We start from the raw sequence: 13,170 nt of genomic DNA on the forward strand, positions 1-13,170 counted from the left end.
AAAATTATAGAAGCTGCCGTGATTGCTTCACACTGTAAAACTACATTTTTCAAAAGTCTGCTTCATTAAATTTTACTGCAATGACTCGGTATTTTGTAACTACAGGCAATACTACTTTTTGGTACTTAGAGCCTTATTTAATACACGTATTCAAATTATTTTGTTCGAAGGCTGAAAATATTGTATTGCACAATTTTTGACAGCGCTTACCCACACACACCTAACTATATTTTCTTGATAATCTTTCCGTTAAAAGTTTCATAACTTTGACAAATATTCCTTTTTGACATAATAATTAGTTTCATTAATGACACGCCTTTTTTGAACAAATAGATTCAGATTTTATACTCTGAAGAGTAAAAATAAATTTATCGCAATAACAAATGGAAATGACGCGACCGTCTGCAAGTACGAATTGTGTGTATGTACTCACTATGTTGTGTACAGCATAGATATTATGGTGTACGGATAAACAGCGTACCCCGCGCGGTCAGTTTGGACTACGTACTGAATACTTATATGTAATATCAAAGTAATATTTAGTGAATGCATGCATAGGTGTATGTCTCGAATTTAAACCGATTTATCGAAAAACAGCGTTATCGCGATATCGCTCGTTTTTCGTATATGGGCTCAATTACAACAATTATTTATTTTCAATTTCATTAACAATTCAAGTTCCATAATACTTAAATTTTTATGATGATCCCTTTCTTATAGTCCAAGCTCTATGTTCACTATGAAGGCGACTTGCTGTTAATTGTATTATTTATTGAATCATACAATATTTTGATTCATGCTTTTGCAGTAATGCCTGAGGTCACAATCAAGAACGAGCCGTTTGAAGATTTCTTCAACGCCTTGGAAGACATGGAGGGTGTGGGAGACGAAGAGTGGCTTCTGGATGAAGATCAGTTGATGGCGGACCTTAAACTCGAAGTCGATTGCGATGAGAAACCTGTTTTGAAGAGAAGAGGACGAAAGCCCAAGCCAAGGAACTTTGTGTGTAATGAATGCCAGTGAGTATTTTAACCGACTTTGATCAGGCGTTAGGCCCAAATTACATGAGCCGACTCCCACCGACTGTCTTGACTCAATCGAGTAAAGTCACTATGATTCATTTCGTCAACTAGTGATAAAATAGACATTTCTATTATATCCCAATTCAACTCGATAGACGTGAGAGATTATCTTGAAGGCGTTAGATTTGTCTCCGACCGTCCTGTCATTGCTGTTATTTTTTTTAATTTTATTTATTAAGGAAACAAACAGTTACATTTTGATTACAAAAATTCAAAATATAATAATGAAAAGTTATTGCAACCAGCAAAGTTTCCATGTATACATTATAATATAGTTAAGCCTAACGAGATAGAGAGTAAGAATAACATAAATATAAAGAAATTACATAAGAAAATTACATAAGAAAAATGAGGAAGGATAATAAATAATTAAATTATATACAAAAAAAAGTAACAAAAAAAATATAGGTATATATATAAGTATATATATCTATTTATATAAAATTTTGGAGATAGTGCGTTTAAATGAAACAGGTGAATTATTAAAAGGATCAATGGTGGAGAAATACATATTATAATTTAAACAAGAGCGCCGAATAAAAGAGTTTTGTGCATAATTAGAACCGCTACGACTGATATGGAACAAAGTTTGGTTTCGCGTAAATCTTGATGGACAATGGAAACCCACCCTTTCGAGTAGGTTTGGCGAGTCAACAAAACCATTGATAATTCTAAAAAGAAAATATTGATCAGATATAGAACGTCGACTTTCCAAAGATGCTACCATAAAAGTTGCAGCGGTCGAAATAGAATTAGATAAATCATAACAGTAAGCTTTAAAATTGACATGCTTACGAAATCGCTTTTGTACCGTTATGTCGACATTCGATACTTACTTTTAAATACTATCAGTAATACAAGTAAGAATGATGGAATTCTCATTTATACTGTGCACACCTCAGAGCAAGAATATAAAGAGTGTGTATTGTTCAGCTATATGTGTTTCTTGCGTATAACGCACAGCAGAACTTAAATTTTATTATTATTAAGAGCATACTTCAGTGAAACAGCAAATAATTTTCAACAATACGTGGGACGTAATTATATTTTGTTAGTCACGCGTCGTTGGCACAATCTGCGCGTCGCGTAGTCACGAACTTTTTAGACTATGCCTAAGCTGAAGTATAGCCTTAACTTGAATATGAAACCTTATACATACCATCATTTTGCTTCTCGGTACGGCTACCAAATTTAAACACAACATAGTTAACCATATTTTCTACTAAATTAACTGAAAATAATTACCACTAACTTTATATTTAACACAAAAACAATAAATTGCAGCAATATGAGCTCGCAGTTTTTGAATGAATGATATATAGATAGATTTCGTATCGTACATAATTAAAAACAATAGCACTGCTCAGATCCAACATAATATATTTCTTCTAATCCCATAAATGCTTTAATTAAGGTCTGCATTTAGTATAGTTTTTATTGTAACTCTCTCTCATATACCTGATAACCTGAACAACATTCACTTGTTTTGTTAATGTGGTGGTAATATAGAAATAATGTATTATTTTTCTTACAGTCGTACATACGAGGATTATGAGCATCTCATGCGTCACAAATGTGGTGGTGGGGGCGGTCTGGGAGGGATGCGAGCAGCACAAGGTGCATTCCGGTGCGCTCTTTGTGGACAGGCCTTTCCTACCAGAAAGAGACTCGGTTTCCACAGGTAAATATTTTTACAATCTTACTCGGTGTCTTATTTATTTAAAACAAAACATTGTGGACATAAATCAAAATTCAGGACACTCACAATATGAGATTTACATTATAACACAATATTACACACAAGAGAGAAGTAGAAAAAATAAAATACAAATAATTATATTATACAGTAAAATAAAGTTTCAAAAACAAAATACATAGCACATCACTTAAAATATCTGTCTTTGGGGAACGCATTGACTAGTTTTGCACTCCTCGCTAATGGTTAATGATAAGGCTTGACACGAGGAAACAGTTCTGACCCAGAATAGGTCATGGCTGTGATCACGTAGGTAATTGACAGGCGCATATAAATTTTAATTCTTTAGAGCAGTGCTCCGCAACCGGTGTGCCGCGAGACGATGCTAGGTGTGCCGCGGTGCAATAGTCAAATTTTCGTACAAGGCTGGTAATATATCTGAGCACCTGCATGAACTTAATAAAACAATGCAAGGTCAGAATGAAAGTATATTGACGTGCTATGATAAATTAGAAGAAGTCAAAAATAAAATGGAACTTTGGCAGAAGGAGTTAAGACAAGGATCTCTACAAATGTTCCAAAGGAACTACCAAACCACCATTGAAAACAAGCAATTAAATTTGGATCCGTCTCAAAAACATTTAACTTTGCTGCAAAAGAAATTTCATCAGTACTTTCATACAATAAATGCGACAGGATACGAAACCCTTTTGCAACCAATGCCGAAAATTCTATAGAGGCGCTTTTCCTATAAATTCGAGAGGAATTTGTTGAATTGATAAACGATGGGACGCTAAAACTGAAGTTCGCTGATGTTCCATTGGCTATTTTCTGGATTTCGGTTAGTAAAAAATATCCTCGGATTTCCGGCGCTATTTTACTACGCTGTAAGTATTAATATTTTAAAACATGTGATTGTAGGACACAATTTATTATTATTGTATCAACACTCGACAAATAATTATTCCTAACCCGACAACTAACCATAATTATATAAATAGAATATAACCATACAAAAAATCGCTAAACATAAAATCAATACCATTAATTTTACCTCGAACACTATTTGAAAAACGCTATTTTGGAGTATCACACTGTCTTTAACCTTAGCGATAGGTAGGGGGGCCCACCGAAGATCTTGGGCTGGGGTCCCCCTTCAGGATGTGGAGTCCATGTTTTGGTGTATAAATTGTTTTACGTGTGGTATGCCGCGGAATTCTGGGAAGACCTTTGGTGTGCCATGGGTTGGAAAAGGTTGCGGAGCACTGCTTTAGAATGCCAGTATCGGAAACCATCCCTCGTGATAGCAAAAGCAGAAGTGTCCTACGAGATTCAAGAGAGTGAAAAGTGAGCACGCCTTGAAAAAAGGTTGTCGGAAAGTAATCATTTGACGAATTATTGAAAGGAAAGTAGTTATAAAAATCGGTGTGTGTACTTATGTACGCGCGTTAGAAGTTATACTTCTTTGTCGTAACAAAACAAAAACAAAACTTGTGATAACCTAGATTCTTCGACTAGCTCTAATAACACGATATTGAAAACGGATTCAGCCTTTTGGGTTTTGGTTGTATGTATAGGGATGAAAAGTGGTAAAATTTCCAATATCACTTCAGTCTTAGCAGAGAAGACAGCACTTAAAGAATTTAAATAAAATTATAAGTTGCTTATGTGACCATCGCTGTTTCTTTCCACCAATTATTAAAAGTAAAAATAATACGATTATATATTTACATATTTTTGTTTCATTGTAGAACGTTCCATCAAGCTGAACTCCTGGGCCGTTCTCTAAAATGTAAGGATTGTCCCAATGAAGAGTTTGTCTCCGAGATTTACCTCTACGACCATCTAAACAGTGAACATAATGTCAATTTCAAATGTCTCGAGAGTGGCTGCGGGAAAGAGTTCCATTTGAGGTTAGAAAACATCCTGGTTTAATAAGATTATGATCGTAAACGCTGATTGTTTATTAAAATTGTTGATTTATTATTTAAGGCTACTGTACATGTTTGGTAGTAGAGATATCTAGATGAACTGGATTACTGGAGATGGAGAATAAATGATACATGTATTTTATTTACTGAGCATTCAAAAAGGAATATTTTTTAAATTTGAAGATAAACTTAGATAAACATTTTTAGACGTAAAACTCTTTTAGTATATTTTTTATTAAAAAAACATCAATTCAATAATAAACAGTGTTGTTAAATTGAAATCCTTTATATTTATATCTAATCCACCTGTCGATGACGATCTTACACTCAATCTTAATGAATTTATTTTGCTTTTGGTGCAGATCTTCGCTAAGGGCCCACGGCAGAATTCACGGCAAAAGAAGATATCACTGTGAAGAATGCGGTAAACAGTTCTACGACATGCAGAATCTGAAAGAACACAACATTACTCATCTTAAGGTTGGTAAATTACCATTTATATTCGTGTGGTGTGCGAGGTAAATTACCTATTTTGCTCCTACACCGAGCATATGAAAATCCACATTGCTAAAGATATAATACTTAACAGATAAGTTTTATCAGGAATTGTCGTTTGTTATTTGTCAGATAGCTTGATCCGTAGTGTCTGTAAACCATTCTTCTAAAATTAAAAATTCTTCTTCTACCTTGATAGATACCATACCTAAACGCCCACGGTGGCCGCGCGGCATAAGCGTTGGACTATAAAGCCGTGGGTCCCAGGTTCGAATCCTGGGTCTGGCAAGTACACATAATATTGTTTTTCAATTTGTGTGTGTCAGGGTATGGACCTAATGGTTGAGCAAGTGGCTGACATCCATTTCTCGTAAAAAACAAAATCTGTCAATACAAACCTCCACTCTGTGGAGGCCCATATGATCCTATCAGGATCGGACATGGTCGAAAAAAAAAAAAAAAAAAAAATGATTAATGTCTTGTCATTACAGATCAAACCATTCCAGTGCCACATCTGTTTGAAGTTCGTCAACAGGCGGTCTCGTCTGCGCATGCATCTACTCGCCCATGAATCTAGGCCTACAATCAACTCCGTACTTACCTGTAAACACTGTCGTGTTGCCTTCAAGGATGCACAAGATGCTGAGGTACATAACACTATAGTGCGAAAACATCTTCTCTACGTGTTAAAACTGTGAACTAACATGTTCCGCCCATTTTTAATCGCACTTCGATTATAAACTAAGAAGCTCCTCCCATTTAATCACCAACAACGCTTCCTTACATAGCCAAGAAGATGTTTTCACACAGTAAATTATCTTTCTTTATAGAGTTGATAGAGCAAGTTGAAGGACTGCACTAACGTATTGCTAATTCAATTACCCATAATTCGAATTATACTGTAATTTGAAATTTTTACAATTGATTCGAATAGATGTACACAACTCGCTAGGTATAATCACTGTAAGCTTGTTATATATCGCGATTGGCTAAATAAAGATTAAAATTTATTATTTATCACCAGCGTCGCTAACTTTTTTAACGTTTTTCTTGCCAGATCTTGCAATTTTAAATAGGCATCTAGCTTGCAAAATTCGTATCTGGCATATGGCGTTAAATCCAGCACTTACCAGCACCGCAAACAGCTTACAATTTCTCATAATAAAGCTAGAATATCATACCAGATTTTCTTTAAGGCGAAGTCACTGAGCCTTTTTTAAAGAGGCACCTAGCGGAAAAATACGAAGCTTGCAATTTGAGACATTTTTTTGATAATTTACAATTTCAACTGTATTAATGAATAAATATGTATCTGAAAACATTAAAAAAAAAAATATTTTTTATTTTAAGTCAAAGATAAGCTTGCAATTGTAAAAAATGTAATAAAATGTGAATTTGATGAATCGGACCGCACCCTATTATTACATATTTTATGGTCATATTTATTATTAAAATTTAGTTTATTAAGTTTTCTAAGCATCACCTAAGAGATTTTTGACTAATTCATAGTTTTAATATTTTTTATATCTCTTTTAAAAAACATTGATTTTTATAAAAAATATAAATGTGTATAACTTGAAATCCTTTTTATTTGTATTTTTATACTATACACATTTGAATACGTGTATTAATTAAGGCGCTAAGTACCAAAAACATAAAAACTGACATTTTTATAGAAAAATGTTCTACATACCAACGCCAATAACTTCAACTATAGTCTAAGTGCCTCAAGCAAGTCAAAAAAATACAGCAAAATAATTAAACCTGTAGACGTTGTAAGTCCGTTGGCGTGTTTTATTTATAATGGTGTAAGTAGCACTGCAGTGGTCAACGGCATTCAATATAAAATAGCTGACGATGGTGTGTTGACACTTGCGAGTTCTTTATACCTAAAATTATAGAAGCTGCCGTGATTGCTTCACACTGTAAAACTTCATTTTTCAAAAGGTCTGTTTCATGAAATTTTACTGCAATGACTCGGTATTCTGTAACTACAGGCAATACTACTTTTTGGTACTTAGAGCCTTATTTAATACACGTATTCATTTTATAAACATTTTTTTTTATCTTGAATTAATAAATTAATAAATTTGATAGATTGATTTAACATTTGCCATTTTAGGACCATGTTCATAATTCCGAAGAATGCCGACGGAAGATCGAATCCAAAGAAGTAATTGGCATTGAACTTTTAGCGGCGGCTCAAACAATCGACGAAGAGAACTTACTCTTAACTCTGGCCAATCAAGCCATCACTAAAGAAACTGAGAGAATCGAAGAAGATGTGGATCTGTCGAAGAATGCTGAAGATACCCGAGAGGTAACGCTGCAGATTCGAGAAGACGCCGTTAACATCGGAGAAATCTCGGAGGCCGTAGAAGAGGTTTTAAAAGAAGTGGAAATGATGGGAAACGAAATGTCTGTCCAGGATAAAACTGAGGATGTGTCGGTTGCCGATAAAGAGAAAATGGACATGGTACAGGCTGAGGAAGATATTGCTGAACATACCGATCAAGATAAACTAACAGAAGAAGATGTACAAGGTGTTAAAGATGAGGATTGTGACAAAGTTGATCAGATAGTCTGCATAACAGAGGAGCAGATTAATAATGATAAAGATGATGAAACGATGCCTCAAGATGATAACGATTCAGGTAAGGAATAATGCTTATTATATGTTTCTGAGACTATTGGATTGTATTTACCAGTATGTATATTATTTTTGTTTCGTGTTTTTAATGCCTCTTAAATTTATGCATAAAGTCAGGTGACTATCATTATAAAAGTAAATGTCAAACTGACAAAATAGATGGATTACTGAGAGAGTACTGTATAATATAAAGTACTCTCTCAGTAATACGCCACCCCAAAAACCAGACAAGTGTCTAATTAGTGAAAACGACAGATTATAGTGCATACATACAAAATATGGTAAAAATTAAAACAGGTATTTCGTAAAAAATAGTTTTTTTGAGAAATTTGTAATAGCAAATTACGGTTTTATTTATAATCAAAATCAAGTATTTACTAAATTATACATATTTATAAACTAAGTTTATTAACTAAATACGAGGGTGGGTCAATAAGTCCTTAGAAAAGCCGACAGGTGGCGCGACTAATACTGTAAGCGGTTTGTTTTCATGCAGCGGCACTACCGATTCAGTATGCTGCGAAGTTTCAATCAGATTGGTCGGGTTGTTGTTTTTTATTTTCGTACATTTAAAAAAAAAATTTGCTTGTTTACAAAAATGGAGAAAATTGAGTTTAGAGCTGTTATTAAACATTTTAATATAAAAGGGTTAACAGCAAAGGAAATAAAAAATGAGTTGGATTTAGTTCACGGCATATCTGCTCCTTCACTTGCAACTATTTATAACTGGTTAAATGAATTTAAACGTGGTCGTACATCAACAAAGGATGAACCACGCTCAGGACGTCCTGTAGAGGTGACTACACCAGAAATGATCAATAAAATCCACGATATGGTGTTAAGTGACCGAAGATTAAAGTTTAGTGAGATAATTGAGGTTACAGGGATCTCAAAAGGTAGCGTCATTTCTATTTTACATGACAAATTGGGCATGAAAAAAGTTTCTGCAAGATGGGTGCCGCGTTTGCTCACAGTCGACAATAAACGCAATAGGGTGGTGGCCTCTAAAGCCCTGTTGTCGCTCATGCAACGCAATCCGGATGAATTTTTTCGTCGCTTTGTGACTGTAGATGAAACATGGATACACCACTATACTCCCGAGACGAAAGAACAGTCAAAGCAGTGGATTGCGAAAGGCGAACCATGTCCAAAGAAGGCGAAAACCGTAAAATCAGCTGGTAAGGTTATGGCTACTGTATTTTGGGATGCACGTGGAATTATTTTCGTTGACTATTTGGAAAAAGGAAAAACAATAACAGGGGATTATTATGCATCTTTATTGGACCAGCTAAAAAACGAAATTGAAGAAAAACGGCCTCATTTAAACAGGAAAAAAATCCTCTTTCATCAGGACAATGCCCGTGTTCACACATGTTTACGATCAATGGCTAAAATTGAAGAATTGAAGTTCGAATTGGTCAACCACCCACCGTATTCGCCAGATTTAGCCCCCAGTGACTTTTTCCTTTTCCCAAACTTAAAAAAATGGCTAAGTGGACAACGTTTTTTTTCAAATGAAGAAGTCATCGATCGGACAAATGCTTATTTTGAGGATCTTCCGAAAACTTATTTTTCTGACGGTTTAAAAAAAATTGAGAAACGTCTAACCAAGTGTATTGAGCTCCAAGGAGATTATGTTGAGAAATAAAAAAAAAATACAAAAATAAAAACTGTTTTGATGCTTTTTTCTAAGGAATTATTGACCCACCCTCGTATTAAACAGTAAATCACTTGACACAACCAGTTGTTCAGTGAGGCAGATATTCTTGAATGGCTTTCCCTATGACCGAAAGCTTCATTTTGTAAGTCCCGGTTGCATTGGAGTACGGCATAATAAAATTATTGTGATGCAGTCCTTGGCCACTTTCCTCCCTGGTACATTACTTTATACGCGATGAACGTACGTTTTACGAAGGAGAAGTTTCCATAACAAACCCGTCTCATCTGCATTGTATACTTGTACGCGGCGGACTACTGAATTTGACAATCGAATACCGCACGAATTATAGAGCTTGATTTTGTGCTTTCAACTAGTAAAAATAACGGCGGATTATAGTAGTTGTTTGTTACTGAGAGTGTACTGTAGTGCGCTACGCGCAGCCAGTGGCGGGAGTTAACACCTTTGATGCAATAATCTTTCTCCTCAATCGTTGAGTTGGATCTGGCTAAAATATTTCATTATCTCGATCGTGCCAGACGGTTGACCTGTGAGAGTCGTCGACCCTGTACTCTGATTTGGGTATTACAACAGAGTGGAGTCAATATAATTAAAATAAAGACTTTTTGAATACCATCGCGCAGAGAACTTGAAACGATGGAAGGTGAGATTCACACAATATCGTAAAAGTCATTTTCAATTGCAGGTATTGGGATTCAGGAAAAGCATACAGACAACGATTTGACAGGCGTGGTGGCTTTCTTAGGGTTAGATCACCGAAATTTCGAACCAATCCCTCCGGCCAAGATTGCTGAAGAAGTCAACCTCATTCTGAATTCGGTTGAAGGTGAGGATATCAAATATTTAATCAAACAAAAATAAAATATGACTTCATAATTAATAAAAAATATTAATGTTATGATATTAAGTACATTTCCTGTTCAAGATTTCAGTATTTTAGTAATTAATTTCTTTCTCTCTATCTCTAAAATGTGCGTATTAGATGATAGTGTAATTATTATAAATTTGTATCCATATTTTTCGTAACCTGGAGCACTACAACCTCTCGCAAGAAGAATGTATCTCCGCATTCATTAAACTTGGAATACTGCGATGGGCTGGCCATGTAGCAAGAATGGACAGTGTTCAACCGCCGAGAGGAATCCTGACTACGAGACCGGATGGTTGGGGGTCGACTGGTAGGCCTAGATTTTGGTGGTTGGGCAGTGTTCGCAAAGATGCTAGTACGGCCGGCGTAAACACCTGTAAGGCGCCGGGCACATACAATCGGGCGTGCGGGGCGCTCGCGCATATTCAATGTGAATCATCGAAAATACAACGTGATCAAATATGGCAGAGCACACTGGTTTTGACGAAGCGCTGTGCCCGCTCACCTCATGATTCACGAGTTGTTTGGCTTATAAGCGGGACGAATTAACGAAAATACTACGTTGTTAAATATGTCAAAGCCCATTGAACACGGCAAGCAAAAGGGGCGCGCGCTGTTTTATTTTATCCGCTTCTGGACGCGTTGTCGATAGACGGGCGCCTCCATTATTTTAATAACAAAGAAGTTATTGTTTAGTTGCTGGGTATGCGATATATTGCTAGTAGAATTATGTCATCGTGAATATGAATTACAAGTCGCCGAGAAATTAAATAATAATTTTATTGCTTTGAAAGGCGCTGAAAATAATATTTATTTTGTGCTTCTCGTGCCTCTTATTACATAGGTGAAGGGTAATGCGCGGGTGGGAGGAGTGTCATTTCGGTTGTATTTACGCTTCATGGGCCTACTTCGCAGTGATCCGCCCCGATCCGACGCTTTTGGTGGGCTTTATGCTTAAGGCACTGGCCCCAGATAGGGTGGGGGGGGGGGGTGGCCTATTTATGGTGGGTTGTTGGCCTATTTATGAGAATCCATAAGTCATATTAGTTGCCAAATTCATTTTATTAAAAATCCATTTGTTGTGTCAATGAGTTCTTATTTTTATACACAACGGATTTTTGTTTGGGAGGTTATTGTCCTAGAACCGATAAAATATGTACATAATGGTCATATTATGTGGATACATTATGTAGTTTGTATTGAACCACTAAAATATATGTATGTATACTCTTATTTGATTTTACCTTTACTTCAGCAAAATTATAATATATGTTATAATTTTTCTTTCATTCACAGAGCCTGCAGTCAAAACTAACGCGGAGTCTGATATACCTAGCTTCATTGTGAATCCAGAAGATGGCACTATCTCGAAAGTAATTCCCGATCCTGTCGTAAAAGCGGAAACAGCCGACATGACCAATATGCCCAATTGCGAGGAAGAGTGCGAGGACGCAGTGGAAGATGACCCCGACGAAGACTCGGATGTATTAGATTTTAAAAAAGAAGTCAAGACCGAGACGGAACTATTGTCGGAACTCACTCCCCTGGCGCGGATATTCGTTGAAGCTGTCACCGTTCAGATGGTGTATCGGTGTGAATACTGCGAAATGTAAGTGGTCAATGATGGGCTGAGGATTGAATAAGTATAAGCGACATATTGGTAAAAAATTAGTTAGGAGCAGTTTTGACAACACAGCAAACTTGTTTATAATTTTTTTAACAACAAGTTAATAACAAGTTATTAATAATTAATTTGAACATTTTTCTTTGACCATGTCCGATCTAATAAGATCATATGGGCCTCCACGGGGTGGAGGTTTGTATTAACAGAATTTGATTTTTATGAGAAATGGATGTTAGCCACTTGCTCAACCTATTAGGTCCACACTATGACTCCAAACACAAATTGAAAAACAATATGTGTATTTGCCAGACCCAGGATTCGAACCTGGGACCAATGACATTATGGGGCCACGCTTAAGCCACTCGGCCATCCTGGACGTATTTATTCAACAAATTAATAATTCACAAGATTTCAGAATGTAACATTCTTCATATTGAACATACATAATTTAGAAACACCTACTACAAATAATCTTCGAAAAAACTACAACGCCTGACGGGACATGATTCGTACCCATGAACTTTACCAATTAAGCCACAGATGTCTTATCTAATTATGATAAAATAAACTAATAACTTTTACATCTTGAAATGCTTATCAAATTGCGTTAATTTTTGACTATCGGCTTTTGTGTTTTAAATGTATCGATAATGAAGTGTTTTATTTACTAACAGACGTCTGGACCACTCCAAATTTTAGTTATAACGTACTTGTACTTGCTAATAATTTAATAAATATTTGAGGTGTTTTCAAATTATGTGTTACACGCCTGACGGGACATGATTCGTACCCATGAACTTTACCAATTAAGCCACAGATGTCTATCTAATTATGATAAAATCAACTAGTAATTTTTACATCTTGAAATGCTTATCAAATTGCGTTAATTTTTGACTATCGGCTTTTGTGTTTTAAATGTATCGATAATGAAGTGTTTTATTTACTAACAGACGTCTGGATCTCTCCAAATTTTAGTTATAACGTACTTGCACTTGCTAATAATTTAATAAATATTTGAGATGTTTTCAAATTATGTATACTTATTTATACATGGAAAAGGATTTATATATGCATTATTATTTTCATATCTAATTTGAATGCTTTTGACTGATACATTATATCCTTTCAAACATTAAAAACACTAAC

At 35.4% G+C, this 13,170-nt stretch overlaps 1 protein-coding gene across 1 annotated transcript in view; it reads left to right on the plus strand.

Annotated features, from left to right (window-relative positions):
- The window catches only part of LOC147074826 (uncharacterized), a 42,712-nt gene that overhangs the window by 14,569 nt on the left and 14,973 nt on the right, over positions 1 to 13,170 (plus strand). The window contains exons 6-13 of the mRNA XM_085942887.1: positions 809 to 1,019; positions 2,617 to 2,763; positions 4,530 to 4,691; positions 5,072 to 5,189; positions 5,696 to 5,851; positions 7,327 to 7,858; positions 10,218 to 10,358; positions 11,697 to 12,009. Of these exons, the coding sequence (XP_085799013.1) occupies positions 809 to 1,019; positions 2,617 to 2,763; positions 4,530 to 4,691; positions 5,072 to 5,189; positions 5,696 to 5,851; positions 7,327 to 7,858; positions 10,218 to 10,358; positions 11,697 to 12,009 (1,780 nt within the window). The remainder of the gene's footprint in view (positions 1 to 808; positions 1,020 to 2,616; positions 2,764 to 4,529; positions 4,692 to 5,071; positions 5,190 to 5,695; positions 5,852 to 7,326; positions 7,859 to 10,217; positions 10,359 to 11,696; positions 12,010 to 13,170) is intronic.

Source organism: Rhyacophila brunnea, unplaced genomic scaffold (assembly GCF_057557595.1).
Source record: "Rhyacophila brunnea isolate RB1 unplaced genomic scaffold, BYU_Rbru_1.0 scaffold_15, whole genome shotgun sequence".
Lineage (NCBI taxonomy): Eukaryota > Metazoa > Arthropoda > Insecta > Trichoptera > Rhyacophilidae > Rhyacophila > Rhyacophila brunnea.